Source organism: Amphiura filiformis, chromosome 6, assembly GCF_039555335.1.
Source record: "Amphiura filiformis chromosome 6, Afil_fr2py, whole genome shotgun sequence".
In the NCBI taxonomy this organism is placed as follows: Eukaryota; Metazoa; Echinodermata; class Ophiuroidea; order Amphilepidida; family Amphiuridae; genus Amphiura; species Amphiura filiformis.
The window spans coordinates 44,951,966-44,973,128 of record NC_092633.1 but is presented as its reverse complement, the minus strand read 5'-3'; the positions used below and the strand labels follow the sequence as shown (position 1 = coordinate 44,973,128).

The following is a 21,163-nucleotide window of genomic DNA, read 5'->3' as shown; positions in this document are numbered from 1 at the left end:
CTTTGTTCTATTTGGCAAGACAGGTAAGGTACATGGCTTGTGACTTGTCTCAAGAGATCCACGTGTCTTTATTAGGCAAGACAGGTAAAGCATGGGCCTGTGACTTGTCTCAAGAGATCCACGTGTCTTTAGGCAAGACAGGTAAGGCATGGGCCTGTGACTTGTCTCAAGAGATCCACGTGTCTTTATTAGGCAAGACAGGTAAAGCATGGGCCTGTGACTTGTCTCAAGAGATCCACGTGTCTTTAGGCAAGACAGGTAAGGCATGGGCCTGTGACTTGTCTCAAGAGATCCACGTGTCTTTAGGCAAGACAGGTAAGGCATGGGCATGTGACTTGTCTCAAGAGATCCACGTGTCTTTAGGCAAGACAGGTAAGGCATGGGCCTGTGACTTGTCTCAAGAGATCCGCGTGTCTTTAGGCAAGACAGGTAAGGCATGGGCCTGTGACTTGTCTCAAGAGATCCACGTGTCTTTAGGCAAGACAGGTAAGGCATGGGCCTGTGACTTGTCTCAAGAGATCCGTGTGTCTTTAGGCAAGACAGGTAAGGCATGGGCCTGTGACTTGTCTCAAAAGATCCACGTGTCTTTAGGCAAGACAGGTAAGGCATGGGCCTGTGACTTGTCTCAAGAGATCCGTGTGTCTTTAGGCAAGACAGGTAAGGCATGGGCCTGTGACGTGTCTCAAGAGATCCACGTGTCTTTAGGCAAGACAGGTAAGGCATGGGCCTGTGACTTGTCTCAAGAGATCCGTGTGTCTTTAGGCAAGACAGGTAAGGCATGGGCCTGTGACTTGTCTCAAGAGATCCACGTGTCTTTAGGCAAGACAGGTAAGGCATGGGCCTGTGACGTGTCTCAAGAGATCCACGTGTCTTTAGGCAAGACAGGTAAGGCATGGGCCTGTGACTTGTCTCAAGAGATCCGTGTGTCTTTAGGCAAGACACTGATCAAAATGTTACAATATTGTTTCTCGGTCGAAAAAAGGGGTGAAAACCAACTTTGTCAAAAACTGTTCTTTTCAAATCGAAAAACCTTTAATTGTCTCTCGATTAGAAAAACTGTGTTTTCTCTTTTATCATGGATACTTCCGAAGTTGTCATACACATCTGCTTTGTCAGACAGATATAAACATGATAAATAAAAGAACATAAATTAATCAATTCAAAATATGCAAATCGCTACAAATGAGTTATCCTATCGTTTTAGCCACTGACCAATCCATGAACTTCTAACCAGATGTACAAATTTTCATTAAAATTAATGTCATAAACGAATGGTGTAAACTCAGTGTAGAAACCACAATTTATAATGTAAGATGCGCCGTAAGCATGTATTTAGACGTCACCCTGGAATGAACCCTTTTGTTTGAACCGGACACAGGGAATCTAAGAAATAGTTTATTTGACTTCAATCAAGTTTGCACACGACCTTTTGAACTACGCTACCTCTGAACTTTGGAAAAGCATCTAATAGATAGAATAAAGTTTTGAAAATCCACACTCCACAGGTTCTCGTCGAACATTTCACCGTGTTCATAGCTTTAGTAATAAGGGACCGTTCACAAACACTTGTTAGTGGGGCCTGATGCAAAAAGGGGGGCCCTGAAAATGTTTGACCCTCCTAAGGGGGGGGGGCTTGAAAAAAATGACCACAAATGTTCCTGGAAAAATTGAGTTTATACGCTGTTCTATGGGGTTGACCCATGATTTTCATTTCAAAAAGGGGGAGCCTGAAATTTTTGAGGTCTGTAAAGGGGGGCCCCGAAACATTTTCGCAATGAAATTTTTTTGCATCAGGCCCCTTACAAGTGTTTGTGAACGGTCCCTAACAAGAGCGGTTACCGCACCATAGCTGAACCATGGGGTTTTGGCAATAATTGTGGTATTCATACCTTCTTGGGATTTCAAGATATGAAAAGGACCTAAATAGGAATATTGACCCGGGTGGGGAAATATTTTTTGCTGAACCATGAAATGGTATCAGCCTATATGGTTACTATACTAACCTCTTGGTCTGAAATGGACATATGCCACGAAGGTATAACCCCATGAGTGTGTCATATGAAAGAGGAAAACATAAAGAATATAATAAAAATATTTCCATACCCGGGGGTGTCACTCAGGCGGGTCAATATTCATATGTTCATCTTTTTCATATCTCAAAATGCCAAGAAGGTATAACCCCCAAGTGGTGTCAAATGAAAGAGAAGAAAGTAAAGAATATAATAAAAATCATTTCCCCACCGGGGTGACACTCCTCATAAGTCCTGGGTCAATATTCATGTCCTTTTCATATCTCAAAATGCCAAGAAGGTCAAATAAAATTAGTGTCTTACAAAACTGTAGTTTTATATAAAATGCGTTTGTCCCCATTTAACTGATTTAGAGCTTCCAAAAATATAGTCCAGCTCATTATTCTTCATTACACCACCTTGCTCACAACTATTGCATTAAATAGAATTAAATGAACAATTACATCGGTTTTTTAATTTTCAAACAGAACGCTTCTTTTTTCACATGAAAGTTGTGACATTTCAGATGCGACGCCATAATTGACAGCCGGTGTAATGTTAGCTAACATTTGCAGACAATTCCATTTCACCATCATCATGATACTTGCGCAAAAAAGGGGAAATAAAATAAAAGTGACACCGCAACTCCAAAACTACCTGCCTCTTTCGACGCAAGTGCGTGACCTCAGACGCCCTTGCGTCCGTGGTACCATTCGCGGATGAGACACGAACTTGTCTTTCTTGATTTAAAAACAGATTCTATGAATATTCATAATGCGAAGTAAAGTGGCATTACCGCGGGCTCTATGATCGCTCAAGCCAGACCCGGTCAAATTTGAGAACAACTGTCCAGTTTGTTAATGAAAAAAGATAGCTAATGCCAGAGTACGAATAAAACAGACCCTCAAATGGCAATAGTCAGTTATCATTATAATTACAAGATTATAGTTTCAAAATTGCTTGATAATAATTGTAAAACGTAATCATAATTTGATCTTAACCGTCAGCAAATTTGCCGATAAACATATTATTTTGATTTCAAAATTATCATCTCTCAATGCCCGGCACACGCGGTTGGTCTTTTAACTGTATCCCAGTCATTTTGAAAGTCGTGATGCAGAGCTGTCATTTTGTTACCGCGGTCAGCCTTTTTGCAGTTCTTTATTCTCCGTGTTATTCCACTACAGGTATACATCATACATCATGATAAGTATAGGGCAGTTAGCCTAGGGTTAGAGTAGTACAGGCTCAGGGTTAAGGTTATTATGTCCCATCATCAATCATCATTGCATATTGCTGATATTTTTGATGGTCATGGGAAAATTACGTGTTTTTTTTTAATTTTGCCATTTTTGTGCTGATGGGGTTTATTTTATGATAATGTTAGGGAGTATAAGTTTCAAATAAATGTGACGTGTCATGTCAAAAGGAGACACTTTTGGGCAGGATCATAAATGGAGAAATAGCCAAAAATCTGACCATGGGTGATTTTTTCACAATTTGGGTTTGTTGCGATTTTGTGATGTTATTAATGTTAAAAATATTGTCTGATAGTTTCAGACCGGAATATAACTGGCATCCTGTATTTTTTTAGATATTTTTCAAGGTAATTCCCACTCTCAACATTGTCAATAATATTTTTAAAAGGCCGATATCTCAATTTCCAATTTTATAATACCATAACTTACGAACTAAATAGCTTCGCTTAGGAATGTCCGATTTCCTTGGGGAAAACGGCGTTGTGGAGCAAAATATGTCTTTATTTAAATTATGTAAAAACCTCAAAATTGATAACCTGCCCAAAAGTGTCTCCTTTTGACATGACACGTCACAAATAGCATAGACAATTGGTTAATTTCCATTTGAAATACTTACTCCAGTTGTGGAAGATATAGGTAGAGCCATAATACAGGGGGAGTATGGGTTTCAAAATGATTAACTCTGACCAATTACCTTTGAAAAACATACTCCCCCTGTGGAAGATACTTCCAACATCTTCCACAGGGGTAGTGTGGATTTCAACTGGAATAGCCCAATGCTCTTCCTGGATGTGTTCAACATTTGGCTTTGTTTTCATACAAGAAGATGTAAGAATGGGACACGACAGAGAGAACAGGGTCTATACCCACACGCCATACCCACGACCATATCGTCGTGCGACGCATGCAGTGGGTGTCCGAAGTGAGAAACTTGAAGGCCCAATTGAGGCCATTTGGTGAAACATTTTGGCACTATTATATAATATTTTAGCTTGAAAAAGCTGTAACTGGGTAAAACGAAGGCACAGTTGAAGCCATTTGGTAGATCGTTTTGGCACTATTAGAGCCATGATGTGTGATTTGCTCCACAGCAACGCCCTCAATTTTTTTTTTCAAATTTCTACTTTTTGCGCCATTGTATAATGGCCATTGATTAGTCTCCTATCCAGCCAGTTTACGTCGGTCTGACCGGGGGTCTGACACTCGTCGTGATAGCCACATACAGTCTGGCCCGAGACTAGCCATTGATGTACATAAATGCCCTGTAAAAGACTAAGCCCGAAGTGCTTTAGTTACAGTAAAATTTAACATTTATAATAAAACCGGGTATCCAGTCTTGACAACTTGTCAAAATATAAATTTACACAAACTCATTTTAAAGTGATTTTTTTAAGTTTAACTATTTTCTTATTCAAAATTTTAATGATACACGTATCCCAGTCATGCGGTATAAGCTTAATATTATGTATTTATGAAGAATGCTGTCCATAGTTTCAGGCGAGCCTTTCTCTTCTTCAGTTTGTCTCTAAACTTGGTGTCATGTCTATTTCTGAAATTTCTTTTAATGTCTGGGTCTTCAAAAAATTTTCACTTTGGTAGGCATAGTTTCCTCTTCTTTTGTTCGTGGAAAGTCTCACACTTGGCTACCAACATTAACAGAATGTGATCTCTGTCACAGACAGTCAGATTCTGATGGGAAAATCTTGGTATCAGCAATGCTAGATTTCCATCTTAACTCCAGCAACGGTGTCTTTCTCTCACGCTTTTCAAAAAGTCGGTAATGATTCGGGACTGATCTACATGATTTATTATATACCATAACATTTTGGTTTACACACACTTTGCCTGATGAGCGCCGTGTAAAGGGAAACCGATGGTTGCAAAATAAACCAACTATGTTGTAAGCTCTGCACTTTTTGCTGCAACTGATATAACTCTTGTGTATACCATACCGATAATTGTTAGTTTAAGACATGATACATGTCATGATACCACGGACTTCAAATACTAATGCTGTTCGAAATTGAATCACTTACAAACACTTTACATTGCTTACACATCACCGGACAAGTGTCTCCCGACACGTGGGATTAGGAAAAGAATGCGTCAACTTTGGCACTTACCGATCAAGATTCAGAATGATTTATCAAATTCGATACACTTGATAGGGAAGTATCAATTCGATACACTTGATAGGAAAACATATCTCAAAAACGACGTATGTGTACAAAAATTACGATCAACCAAAATAGCTGTTTTCATATTTGACACTACTGGTTTCATTAACATGAAATTAGATTGTAGGTACAAGTTAATTAAAACCCTGGCTGCTTTAACAGCTCAAATCGCTTCTGTCCAAAATCGCTTAGCGTCCATATACCACTTATTTATCTCGCATAAAATCAATTGGTCAAGCAGAGATAAACATCCCAAAGCACCTAAACTGTTTGCTGCAAAATGAAATTTAAAATGTCATTGATTTTGTTGAAAAGTTTTGTTTTCTTTCCTTAAAGCGAAAAATAGTGATAACGTGTCATCTCTTGTTCATTAAGACACGCGACGTTAACTCTATCCACACGACTACAGACGACAAGTTTCAAATTTTATTTTGAAATTCATGACCGTATATTTGGAATCGATATGAAAAATGCATTAAAATGAGTACAAACAAGCTCAGTATTGGTTAAGTGGTTCTTGAGATAGCTCTTGATATTTTGAGAAACTTAAACTTTTTATGTTGAAGCCTATGCCTATGGCTAGCACGCAGAGCATTTTTTTAAGGACGAAGTGTTTAACTTGAAATCAAGGTGCGCTTATTTTACAAGTTGTAAATTTGTGAGGTGTAGGCTATATAATTTGTTTAAGATAAGAAGGGTTAAGTTTTGTTCTGAACATTTTCGAAAATATAGTGTTCCTTAGGTGAATTAACTTTGACGCGATTAAACATACAATAACAGGTAAAGTGTTTTTTTAAATAGTATTAAAAGTGTTATACTTGGTATATGCTATAACTGATGTGATTAATGATCATTGTAGGAACACGATTATAATTATTAACAGCATGATAAAATGCTATCTTCAGTAGATAGTAAAAACACGATTATAATTACCAGCATGATAAAATGCTATCTTCAGTAGATAGTAAAAACACGATTATAATTATTAACAGCATGATAAAATGCTATCTTCAGTAGATAGTAAAAACACGATTATAATTATTAACAGCATGATAAAATGCTATCTTCAGTAGATAGTAAAAACACGATTATAATTATTACCAGCATGATAAAATGCTATCTTCAGTAGATAGTAAAAACACGATTATAATTATTAACAGCATGATAAAATGCTATCTTCAGTAGATAGTAAAAATGATGTAATTCCAAGTTCGCCTGCATACTTACATACAGTATTCATTGCATCACGTCTCTATAGTTATGATCTTCCTCTTTCTCACAAAATTTTAATACTATACCCCGGAATTTTGCCAACTTTATAATAAATTATTATAATAATTACAGTTAGTAATAGATATTATTTTGATTTTAAATAGTAAAACCGCTAGATTTCTATTGACTCTGTTTGGACAGAGGCACACGGCAATTGTTCTCGACATCCTTCGTCAGAAAAACAAGGAATAAGTTCTGGCATGTATTTATTTCTTCAATATTCGTATATTTGTGGCTATCGATAGGCGTATACGTGTTTAATCTGTTAGCTAATGCGGTAGCTATATTGATCATCTTAAGTTATGAAGATAAATGTGTCAACAATTAATAATTGATATAAGTATTTATTTTGTGAAAGAAAATGGTTAATACAATCAAAACTGATTGTGTGAGCATTATTTTCAATTTTTTCAATTGATTTCAATTTTCGACAGACAGGATAACAATAGAAGACTCATTGTAACCAATATCAATTTTCGCTTCACAATGGTTGTATAGTATAGTTATGATATTTTATATAATATCATTGTCTACTTTTGTATTATTGTATGATACCGTGTTAAACTTCAAACTTGCCCATTGCTTCAAAGGTCAATAACTTTTTGATCTTTCGTCTGCCTTTGTTAACGCCCGAACAATATTATTATCCTTTGTGTCAACACCAAGAAAAAGAACAACGAAATTTGGTATTATGTTGCCGTCTATTGATAGGGCAGACTCATATCAACAAATTCCCGGGGATCTGCAAAGGTAAATCGCCACCAATTCAAGTTTATTTTGCAATTTGAGTGTGTATAGGTCTTTACTTAAATCTCTGTAAGTTTAGGTAATTTATTCGTTTTGAGTCGCGTGCACAGCTTTTAGTTACAAGTATACATGTAAAGAGAAAATGGCTAAGATTTCACATGACGCCTTGCCATATTATGAATTACAAAAGCGTGCATTTTCATTTTTGGAAGGTTTTCTTTTAATTCTGTCTGCGATTAAAATTATCCAAAATAACAAAAGTTTCTGTTTAGATTATTATTTGTATTATCAAATGGCATTCAATCTCACTGTGAGAGTGCACTATTTGTTCATCTGGTTTGTCGACCATTCCTGCGACTCACTCATGCGGGATGTCCAGTGGCAAGCCGTATGGGCGTGTGCCTCGGTCCAACTGGTGCCAAGATATACCTAAGGGCACAAGGGCCTTTATTGCAACTTGGGTTAGTTCAGGCCATAGTCCATCCATCTTCTTTGTCCAGTACTTGCAATGGGCTATTCCATCCACACACACCCCGCCCTGTGGAAGATTTTATGCTCTGCCATCTCAATTCCAGCTGTACCTTCTGGTCAATCCAGCTAGAACTTTAAGCTAGTTTTATGTGACATTCCAGCTGAAAATTTTTGAAAATTGTAAAATCCAGTTTAATTTTGTACAACTTGGCCTAAATTTCGACTATATACTTCAAAATTTCAAAATCATCCACACCTTTTGAACTTTGTACCGATGAAAAAAGTTGGATTTTGGAATATTATTTATATTGTCGAAAATTTGGTTGGAAATGATTCCAAATTCTAACACAGTGGGTGCGTTTTTCAAGTGGAACAGCTCAATGCCAATGACCTTGGCTTTGAAAGTTTGTGTGTGGAGTATTTATGATGAATACAAAAATCAAGACGATGACCGCGGCGAAAATGAGTGACCGTCCATCGGATTGGTCTGGCCGGTCGGCTAGGCTTGCCTGTAAAAGCATGCACGCTTTTGGGCTTAGATCGTGATGCAATGAGTAAATCCCTTGTGTCAGTGGCCGATTCAAGTTCAATTTCAACGGTAAATTCGTTAAATCTGGAGGCCAAACAAGATGGATAGTCAAGGCTGGACAGTTACGGGACGGCCACGGTCGGGTCGTGAAACTACGGGCCATCGCACTTGTATAGGAGTGGACAGACCCACTCTCGTCATCGCATAGACGATGCAAATTTACGAGGAAAACAAACTAAATATATGCAATTCGTGTTTGAAATTCGTCCCAAAAGGAATCAACTGAAAAAGATCCTAGTAATTTGCAAAGCAAATGAGGTGGCCGTTTGATACATTGCGCGACTGTGGTTTTTGTGAAAAGCTCATTAGAGAGATTTTAAATTCCTCGGAGATATAAAATTCAGGAATTAGACCAGGCAATTGAATGAGATGAAATATAAAAAACAAGGAGAACATCGTTGTTGTCTCATACTCCTGGTATTATACTCCTTTTTTTCCGTAAAATGTCCTGATATTTCAAGATTGATTTAATCAAAATTTCGTTGACTGAAAGTTGAAAAGTAATTCAAAATAAATCTCCCTCAAAACTATATTGACCAGCAACTTAGTCATACTGAAATATGGCATTAATTCTTGGTTGATTTTACATGACAAAGGAAACATTGTAAACACACCGTAATTTTCCCTTTATCAAGATGAAGATTTCATTTTTTAAGTTCGTTTCGGGCATATAAGATTTTGTTATCTGATCAAAATTGTTAATAGTAAGTAAAAACAAACAAATTTAGATCAAATGATTGTGATGCTTGCGGGGGGAAAATAATAGGGAAATGATATAAAGAGTGGTCCACTGCATTTTTATACTGCCAATGTTTCATGCCGCAAAATCAGCGCTGCACAAAACCATACTTCTGATTATATACGATACCAAAATGTATCCCCCCGGGTGGGGAAATATTTTCATTATATTCTTTACTTAGTTTACTTTTTTCTCATTCATATGACACCACTCTGGGGTCATACCTTCTTGGCATTTCAAGATATAAAAGGGACCCTTTGAATATTTACCCGGGTTTCAAGATGAATGCCACCCCCGGGTGGGGAAATATTTTTATTATATTCTTTACTTTTTTCTCTTTCATATGACAACACTCTGGGGTCATACCTTCTTGGCATTTGGAGATATGTCCATTTAAGACCAAAAGGTTGCCGAGTAAGGAAGTAAGGAAGACTAATATACATGTTGGCTGAGACCATTTCATGGTTCAGCAAAAAATAATCACCACCATTCTGAACAAACAGCGTTATTTCATTCACTTTAATATCATATTGGTCAATAATTTTCCATCTAATAACAATGTCAACGTCGTTGTTAATAAAATCCACTTTCTTTTGTGACGAGCCGTCATTATACATGGGGTGACACATTCACTTGTCTGCATGCACTGATTTATTAATGAATTAATTGAGTTGACGCTCAATTATCATCATTATTAAAATTTATATTTACATGTTAGCAATCAAAATCACCCCGAGCATTGCGTTTGTTACTTAAAATAATCAACTCAACTTGACGAATGAAATCATTAGCAACTATTGGTTGGGATTGAACTGATACTGGTTGTCAAGTGGATCTCAAAATGATCAGCGATTATGCAGATTTTGTCATATTTTAATACAGTGTGTTCCATTAAAAGGTTTCTGAATATTATTATACATGCATAGCAGTGATTTCGCGAGTAGTGAGTAGCCGTTGCTTTCCCGAGTGGCGACTTACCCACCCTGAGCACAAGAAAACGAGGAAATAAAGAGGAAAAACTGAAATAGAAAAAGTGAAAAAGAGAGCGAGTGAGTGAGTGAGTGAGTGTGTGAGTGAGTGAGTGAGTGAGTGAGTGAGTGAGTGAGTGAGTGAGTGAGTGAGTGAGTGAGTGAGTGAGTGAGTGAGTGAGTGAGTAATAAAAAGCGCTAAATCATTAGGCCTACACGAATATTCGGGGAAAGAAGCTATATGACATTGTTGGTAACAAGTCTAATTTGGCCCGTATCAAGTTTGTTTATACTAATTCTAATCAAGCATGTAAACGAAATTGACCAGTTAAGAATCAATCTAAATATTACATAAAAAATTATTTTGTGATAAATCACCGACAAAATGAGGAAATTAATACTACCTGTATAGATTGTCATGAAACACAATACAATTTCCGTTATTATATTAGAGATAGCTAGGAGTCACTTAAGAGTCATTTCAAGTCATTATACTAAATACTTTCCCATTATGCACAGTTGGATCAATGATCATTATAAGTCCTTCATAAGTTTGATTGTTTACTTAAGGTTTTCTTATGGTTTAAATTTTAAGATTTCTTTAAATCTATTGGTGACATGATAAAATATAGTTTGAAGATGACATTTGTGATGAAAACTCAATTTTGGTTGTCTAACACTTCAGTGATCATGAGCGCCAAATTAAGATCCAAAATGCACCCAAAGACTGCCTTGTGTGTTTTTTATATTAATATAAAATAACATTAGGCCATTATGATTTAATAATGTATATTTTACTTTTGCAACATCAACAGAGAAAGTTCAATGAAAAAGACACCCAAAAACAATGAACGAAGGCTAAATCTATTGCATTCTGTGATAAGCCTTATTTTGAAATAGTCACATGAGACAACATAAACAATATGGATGTGAAAATAAAGCTTTTCTGATGCAATTTAGTCAGTTGATAATCTCTAGTTTTATGATGGGTACACCATGTTTCATAATCATGAAATCCGTTTTAGTGCTTATTATATTAGCCGCGTTTTATAAGAATTGAATTCCCAAGATATCGCAGTAACCATCACAGTACTCATCAACTTGTTAGGATAAAACCTATAACGTATTCAACAAACAATTTCAGAAAAGAAATATTCATTGTGTGGCAATCTTCCCTTAATGCTTGTTGAGAGCTGGGATGACTTATCAAACCCCTAGACTACATCAGCCCTTTTCTTCTAAGACGAAAAGAGGTCGTGCGGATAGCACCTCTATCATACGCGATGTCATCCGCGTACTCATCAGTATTATGTCCGCGACCCATTAGTATTAAACATTCACATCGTTGCAATACAAAGTCAGAATAAACCTGATTCAAGTTTTATAGACTTTCGCTTTGATCAAATGCAACATTTCAACGCCTTAGGGTTCGCGTACGTACACGGAGCATCATCATAGGCAGTGATTTGGACTATCAGACGATATCGGGTTATTTAGAAGCTTTCTCCAATACTTGTTATTGGGGAGGTTATAACTAGGCTTCTAAAAAGCCTTGGTAACATTTCTTACATTCTATATTCACAGTGAGTCCTGGCAGCTGGAATGAGGATTGCATCTCAGCATTGTAGTATTAACAGATAAGCTCGGCTTTTTCCTGTCCAAATTCACCTTAAATCTTATTACTGATCTCTAAGTCTACATACATATCCTGTAGTTAAGAGCAATTTAACTTGAACCTTTTTCGACGTCTGTAGTTGTTTACAGAGAGAAATAACATAGTTACAGTAATTGTGATATATATTTCTATGATACCGTCACACAGCAATACACCTTTGTGTTTGTAGTATTATACCGTGAATATTAGATCGAGGGTGTTGTACTTCCCCTGTGGTAGTAAAGCTTTAAAATAGATTTGATGATACTTATATATTAGATTTTATTACATTTCACTACACAGTGCAGTTTTCACTCTTAATGTGTATTGTAAATTTGGAAAATTTGGAACAAAAATATAATTTTGCTCCATATTTTGCGGGAAATTTACTACCCGAAGACCATTTTATGTTACAAAATTCTATACCAAACGACCCCCTTTCAAACTTTTATACCCAATGACCCCCCCCCTCCCCATACCAGAAAGTTCACGCTATTTCATTTCAAACATAATAATAGCCTATATTTGCACCTCATCCACACAATAATAAACATGTACATCACGTCCGATAGTAAGCTAATTGATATCGTTATTGTATATTGTTTGAATTTTGCCTCGTTCTTTACGCATTATACATATTTTTCGTTTGATCATCTGACACTGTGTGTCCTTGATCCATTGTTTGCCTACATGCTGGTCAGGTGAAACATAATCTCTGTGTTTTAACTCAACATCCGTGGACAGATAGATATTTTATTAGTTAACGTGCCTAACTACTCGGCATATTTCACTTCTTCTTTTGAAAATTTTATGCTTTCAACATTACTTCAAAGAGTAATTTATTGTATGAAAATATGTCAAGTAATGCAAAAACACTTATTAGATAGTTATACAATTTTGCAATTCGACAAAATGACTGAAAATGTCAGCAGAGTAACTGTTCAGATACGTCCGGGAAAGATATGACCTAGCGCCCTCAATAGTTTATATATGTTGTTATGTGCCGTGATATGGGAGGCTGGTGTGGGTTGACGGGCGTCACCTAATGCCTTAACGCCGTGTTGCCATTGTACGTGATGGTAAAACCCCTTTTATGGCATCTTGTGAAGTATAAGTCATGCAGAAAATGTAATCATATGTTCAACTTGTGGTTTTTCTTCCCCATGAACTTTTTTACTTTTATTTTCATAATGAAATGAATAAATGAACGATTTCTGGTTTTACAGTTTTGCTTCCAAGATATGTAAAGATGTAAAAGTGGTCACAAGAAAGGTGTAAACTGAGGACATGAAGCGCAAAGTATTGCAACTCCCTTTCTGCTGGTTCCATGAATCCCTTATCTCTGCTTATACTAACAATGAATTAGCTTTTTATTCCATAGTATATTATATTATATAAAGTGATAACGATATGACAGGGCCTTTTCCATCTCCCTATGAAAAGTTGGTGCCACAGGGGCAGACGGCCACAAACCAAATCGGTATATTCATGGTCGGTGCTACAAAGTCAAAAGAGTTGTAATTATAGGCGAGGAGGGGAGGAGCTAATCATTTCAACGTCTCCGCTCCGAGCAATCACTGGGACGAACATACGCCACCTAACTACCGAACGACCCTAGTCAGCAAAGGCAGGGACTTTCACGCAGCCCTACTGCATACCGTATCCGCCCCGGGTAAACCACCAGCTAAAAACATCTACTTCTTTTTACCTATGTTAGATAGGCTCAACCAAAGAGGAGGTTTTATAGGGACGCATCATCTCAAATCTGCCGTGTCCTTCACCTGAGTGTTCGTCAGCTTCATGAATCGTCTTTTCAGTTTTTACCACTACCCTTATCAAGGAGATAGTTTTTGCGAGGATTGATTAGGCTGACCATACATCGCTGGGACCAGGCCTCAAGTGCGCAGGAGCGCGGCACTACCCATTAACTTTTCCGGGTTATCCCCATGCAAGCAGCGTTTCACGGGGTAAGTTTACATCTTTCTTTATCTACTAATAATGCTTGAAATAATGGTGCAAATGATGAAGTCCTGTTAATACAACTGAGTTACTGATATCGCGGAATTGCCAATATTAATACCATTAAATCTATGTGAATTAGAATAGACTGAATGGTTTTAAACTTGTTCGCAAAATTGTATAACTAGTATAATGTTCATTATTTTATATTTTGAATAAATTGTTTTACCATAGTAATTTAAAGACTTTTTGCTATATAGGTCCAAAGTGCTTCTCATAAATACAATGATACACTTCCCTATCTAAGTGACCTTGAATAACGTATTTTCTGGTTAACAAAGTATTACAATTAGCCTAAAACAATAAGATTAAATACTTTTAGTTATTAGTATTTTAGTATTAACTCGTCATATTTTGACCTTAGTTGGTTCATTCAGTTTGTCTTGTAAAATAGTCAATCAAAGTTGCTATTCTTTTTTCAGCGAGATGTTGCTATATCGCATTCCCAAATAACCGCGTTTTTCAAAACAATAGTAAGCAATACCATCCCAATGTATCGTTGGTTATAAGGACTGTCGAATTCGGAACCCTAAATCATATTCAAAATTAACACATGATACTACTACTACTAGCACGAAATGACTATAATCATGAAAATAGAATTCCTCGGAAAAAATCACAGCACGCTAATTGCGGCTTTTTTACTTCACACGATCAATATAGTCAAAAATTTGTTTCAATTTATTTGTCTAGTTAACGGTGAGATGAATGTAAAAACCTAATTTAGCAAGCTGTAAATTGCGTGTGATTACACTCACCTATACAACTGCTCGCAGCGCTTTGCTCTTTTCCCCCTGCCTATCTTCAAGGCAATCATATCCCTGGTAATAGCGATCCCAATGAAATAAGCATGAAGGAATCACTCAAACTGCATACGCTTCAACTAAATAATGTGAGAATTCGAAACTACATGTACTATCAATGCAGCGGTTAGTCGTTGCAGCAATGTTTCTGAATTCAAATCAGTTGGTATGGCGTAATGTGGTACATAGTTTTTAGCTTGTTTGCAAACAAGAAATGAGCACCAACCAAAAAGAGGATAGTTGCTATGCGCAAAAATGGCTTTTCAGTTATACCTTAATTAGTTAATAATAACTAGCAAACGCTCATTTGATCATTATATTTCAATTGAACGTGTTTATTTCCTTGTGTTGATATCATATTGGAGTTTCTTTGATGCATTTATAGATACTATTATCATTTTTATGATATGTAGACCGATTTGTCACATTGGTCTTAGTATGATAAATCACCACCAATTGTAATACTCAGAATTCTATTCTACGCAACTATTAGCGATATATTGCTGGGCATTTGCCCACTATTCAATGTTTTTCTCTAAAAGATTTCAGAAAAGAAACAGATTTCATTTGACAAATTGTTTGTTTAGTCCCAATCAATTCATGTTATGTTACTCATTCAAATCTCCAAACACCTTCGCTTTTGGGTACAGAGATGAATGGTGCACGGGTTCAAAGTGTGACTTACAAGTTACCCTCGTTTCTGGAGGCACTGAAGATTAATGTTATATTGAAACTGAGCATTTGCTTGCATACTTTCTTCATTTCAAAATAAGTACGATTAAGTTAGTGTGAACTTTTACTCATAGGTTTTGTGTAAACTATAGTTTTTTCAAGAAAAAACTACATCTTTAGGGAATCGCTGCGACAATACTCTCAAATACGAGTGTGTGTGATAATGGGCTAACACAATCATCGGCTTGGGAAACCGTTCGAATTGTTTGAGCGTTTAAAGCACACGGCTTATATGGGTTTTGGAGGGTCAAGCTCGGTGTTCGTGCCAAGGGTGCTCCAGGTTATACGCTGGTAAAATGATGCTTAAGAAAAACTCTACAGGCAAACACTTGGACATGTCATAGCTCATTCAATACTAAAATCATGAAAATGTTGCACTTATATGATTTGATAACATAAAAACTTGACTCGCCAAAAGTCGAGTCTGAACGTTAACATGCTGCATGAAGCTGAATAGCTGATCAAGGTTGTAATAAAATGTAAGAAAAGTAGAGCATATTAATATGTCAACGACACACCGTTAGTATTCTATGGTTGAGCTCATGATTTGAGGATATATGACTGAGGCAAAATTTGCCAAGTTGTCATTGTAAATGTGAATAATTACAATCTGTTTACACAGTTGCCTCCCCAGTATCTCCTGCTTGTGAACTTAACACAGTAAAGCGCCCACGAGCATTTAGCTAGTGTTGATATTTTGCGACAGTTCCTTGTAGGGGTGTGCATATGCTGGCAGCGTAAAGGCTGTTCTCGACACGGCAATCTATCGATCTACAGTTTGGGACTGTGTCCCAGCCTTTCCCCCCAAAAAACGCATAGCCTTTGCACCGCCAGGTACGTTCTATGTGTGTACATTTCAATCAAATCCGTGGCTTGTCGACAATGATTTAATTATCAGGGTACATTCTGTAGTATAAACAGCTGTATATTACAAAATAAACACTATGTGTAATCAGTCAATTTAATGGAGGAGTAGTCGATATAAGAGAGACAGATCCGATAGTATTTGGCAATGGATTGGTTACATGGAGGCCCTGCCTCAAATTCGACACTGCCTTAACACAATTTGTTCCAACAATTCCTTTTTTATGTACATTTTCTTCCGACCGGCCCATGCAAACCCTCCAGCATTACACTAAATTCAATCAAACACTCATGGCCTTTGACAAGATATGTTGTCGGCAATTCAGGTGTACGCGGTTAACGCTAAAGATTCATGTATACAAGCGATGATGAGATTTACAAGAAGTGGTGTCTGCCATCGAATTCATCCTTGAGGTTGACTGGGCAATACTTGTAATCACTACACAAAATACTCATTCAACGCACGATACACCTCAAGAGATCATTGCAAACTAGATGCGCATTGACTCAACGCTGTCACACACTCCGTCTCTTTCACTCTTACATTTTTTCTTTCTCTCTCTCTCTTTCTTTCCATCCATCCAGCTGTATGTGATTCATAATCTCCATGTCACAACATCTTTAAGACTGCACGCCACAAAATGCACACACATATGCCCCCAGAAACGGCATCATAAGGTATTGGCTTTTAATATGAAAAACGATACTTATATCTACTATCCATAATTCAGAAATTTGACATATAATTCCAAAATAAGATATTCAGATCGATAGAGCTAGTTAGTTTTGTATGTAAAATAGCCGTAGAAGTACCCTTGGGAAAGCATTATAAGTGTTTGTAGGAGGGGGAATACTCTGCCCTGTTTCAAGAATCTGAAGATGTATCATGTTTATGTGTCATTGGGTGAGGACGTATCTAACTCAATATTAACTTTGATTATTCATTGTTGTGTAATAGACGAGAGAAAGTGTCGTATCACTCCTGACTGACATAATGATCCGCAGAAGTGTGTTAACAATAACTCAATACTGTAAAGTTATCTTAACCAACTAGCCTGAACCTTTTTAAGATTATATACCTCTTATATGCCAAAAGTACATCGCCCCGAGAAGCAGGAATCAAAGATTCTCAGGAAATTTCCAGAGATCAGGAAATGGAATCTTATTTCAGGAAATGAATCTTTAGGGAAAAATATGTCAAAAATCACGATTTCAGCTCACTTTCAGATATCTTTACCTTTGGCACTGTCATCCCTGAAGAACATTGAATGTATATCCGTCAAGTATTGAAAGATATGTTTTTGTCTCTGCGAAATATTGCTTTGTTTCTCCGTGTGACAATAGAAACAGAATAAATTCAATGGTACTTACCGAGAAGAAATGACTTATAGAAATGTGAAATGAGATGTAACTTGTTGATACACGCCTTAATCAACTACAACAAAGGGTCATATTAGGAAAGCCATTTGCAAAACTTTATTGTTCTTCGATGATCCTGATCATCATCACAAGAAGCATGTTTACTTATGTTACTGTTAATATGTTGTGCCTTTTGATTTACTATGAGCATAACTCTTGCTAAATAGAGTGTTTACCATCATTTTTGTCATCATTGTGGATAATAGCTAGCTGAAGTTGCGTGTGAATTTGATAAACTTTCTCTGAACCTTTGACATATATACCACAGGAAGTGACGCAAGTAAAAATGTTGTTACAATCCGGACAATATCATCAATGGAAATTATGATGTCAGTTTATACTGCGTTGTTTGTTTTTTGTCTAATAATAAGCATGCAGTATCCCTGCAACCATTACAATACAAGTGTATCATAAAATTAGGTCATCTATATTGGAGTAAAATATAGTAGGAAAACAGAAGAAATAGGAGGAAAGGGGGTGTAAGGGTTTCTTACATGCACCTGTCTAATTGCTGATAGAAATGATGGGGGAATCAGACAAAGACGATGTAGGCGGGGCACTCTAGGCGAGGAAACAGGATTATTATCAGGAAGATATTGAAACATTTCAATGTGAAACATTTATTAACCAAAGATGAGAAATTTGTCTAACATAAACCATGTTTGAAATCCGCTTCATATCTTGTTGATGGGTTCCGTGACGCTTTTTTCTTTTATCTTCTATAAAGTCTATGTATCATGTTTTAGTTACAATGCTTGTTGACTTGTTAACTCGGTTGAACTTACAGGAAAAGGGAAAGGGAGGGGACATGGGATGATCGCTTTTGTAAAATCACAGATATGTAATGTGATATTTGCTATTTCAATATAGGCCATAAATTAAGATTCAATGGACCTGAAATCAGTTGTTTTACATGTTCAAATTGCTTAAAACTATATCTTTTAAACTTGGATCTTCATTTTTATCTTATTGATTGATTATGGTATCATGGCTAAGCATCTCATTGTGATTACCGTGACCAAACATGTGATATTAATTTCCTTGCTACCTCACATTAAGATAAACAGACTATTGAATGTTTGCAATCATAATTATTGTTTTCTAATGTATCAAATATGTTCATTTGTGTTGGAAGGAAAAACCAAAACACTACGTCGTGTGTTTCTATGAAATAAGTCTATATCTGGAACCTCAGGAAGCAACATTGCAAATCATTGTCAAATGTATACTTTAACCAATCTACAATCAAATGTTTGGTTACCTTCAATGACATTATACATCCTGCACATCAGAGTACAACATTTGAAATATTCACATTCCAATTCTACGGTGCAATCGCATAAATCATCAACATGATCAAAGTTATTGGCAATGGTTTTTACCAAATAGTTTTAAAGATATAATACATACACAAAAATGTACAATATCCCTCTCCTTAACTCTCTTCACGCGGGTGTCGACTGCAGACGACATGTTTCAAAAAAAATTTAAAAATTCAAAAATTTCAGAAATGTAACTTTTCATGACCATATTTGGAATCAGCATGAAAAATGCATTAAAATGAGTACAAACAAGCCTAGTATTGGTTCAGTAGTTCTTAAGATAGCTCTTGATATTTTGAGAAAATATTTCAAAACTTGAACTTTTTCCGTTGAAGCGCATGGCTAGCATGCAGAGCATTAACATACTTACTAGATACGTTTGCTGTATTTCTCAATTCTTTGTTATTTGTTCCTTTGTATCAAACTAGGACAATATAATTGTACATTCAGCAGTTGGGCTATTTTAATAGTCATCAATCTGTCTATTCTAGCATTTCTGTCTGTCTATCTCAATCCGATATACATTATCTATCGAGCTAAGTATTCCTATTGAGTGTGTTATGAACGGTAAGTTAGTATCAGATGTTTCATCAGGGTGACCTAAAAATCACAAAAGTTCAGGAAGACTAGGCGGAAAGTACTACATTATGAGGATAACGAGTCAATTCCGTTTATAGAGGAGAAAACATTACGACTAACATTCAAACCCATAGATCCTGGTCTATATACCCACTTCCATCTTTAGCTCCAAAAATGTCAGTGTTACAGATAACATTTGACATGCCAAACTACGTGCAACAACTGCGTGCTTCTAGTATCATTGTTGACATACTTTAACCCCCTGCCGATCTAACATTGCCTCTGATTGGTCAATTACATGATATCTTCATTTTAATCCCCAATCAGAATGGAGCTTTGCAAATAATTCACCCTAATTTTTTTGCGTGGTGAAATTATTCTAACAATATTGCTGATTGGTCCAATTGATAATTAAAACTTCTTTTTGGCCAATCGGCAGGTAGTTCTCATAGGGTTAACACAAATAGAGGCAGTTTATGAATTATCTAAATCACCAAAAACCCGGTTTAATTTGGGTAATCGTTCATAAGATGTATGCGTTTATATATAGGACAGTCAGATCTGATCATCAATGATAAAGAAATCAACTAAAACATTTTAAAGATCCCATGTTAACATGTTTAATCCGTTGGAGGCAGTACCTGAACTCCTTCAAAGATTAGGTGAATCAGTTCAGTTTTTATGAACTAGATTCTCGACCTGAAACAGATGCTGCTTACATGTTATACAAAGAACAGATACGGAGGACATCATTCAGTATTATTGTATAATAGGAGGTTTCTACCTAAAAGAGGGAATTGATTAAATTTGATCAAATTTGAAATTTCAATGTTGGTACGGTGTACCTATGTGCACACAGCTGGTTAAAGATATTTTGTTTGAATTAGTACTCTCATCCTCTCGTGGTGTAAGCATTGCAGCTAAATCTGAAATATAGCTATATCACACGAACTTTGGTCTCTAGTAATGGTAACGTCTATCAGTTTGAATTTTACAGCGATTAGTAATAAACTAGAATAATCGATATCATTGCTGGAAATATGAGAATATGCACACGGCTAGGAGAGCCTAATTTGACCAATAAGGTACCAAATATAGTGACAAATGTACGCAATTTTCCCAGCCTTATGTAGACATTTCTGGTTGATGATTTTTGGATGATTGGTTTTTGTTTGAACAATTTGCTACGTCGGCAGTTACTTGGGTGGCTGGGATATAAAAATATAGAGGAATTGATGATGTTAAAACGTTTTTGCACAGCTAAGAACACTTTGATAGGCGTTGTGATTGGCTGTTTAGAAATATATTGCCTAACAACACCTGGCATGAACTAATCTTATATAATACTTGGAACCAATTTAACAATTTTAAATCAGACAGTGGCGAAGATTTCTTTTTGACATTGGGGAGATGAGCTTTTGGAAAAAAAATCTTGAAGTATAGTGAATGCAGCACCTTTTAGCGACAAAATAATTTTATGGTTGAAATGCGCGCGAAAAGTTTGGCATAAACTGGTCAAATATAGTTCAAAAGTGGAATA

At 36.4% G+C, this 21,163-nt stretch overlaps 1 protein-coding gene across 1 annotated transcript in view; it reads left to right on the top strand.

The window, feature by feature from the left end:
* Positions 1 to 13,183: 13,183 nt before the first annotated feature.
* LOC140155478 (transcription factor Sp9-like) overlaps positions 13,184 to 21,163 on the top strand; it is a 61,493-nt gene continuing 53,513 nt past the window's right edge. Inside the window, exon 1 of the mRNA XM_072178341.1 lies at positions 13,184 to 13,852. Within this exon, the coding sequence (XP_072034442.1) occupies positions 13,832 to 13,852 (21 nt within the window). The 5' untranslated portion in view covers positions 13,184 to 13,831. The remainder of the gene's footprint in view (positions 13,853 to 21,163) is intronic.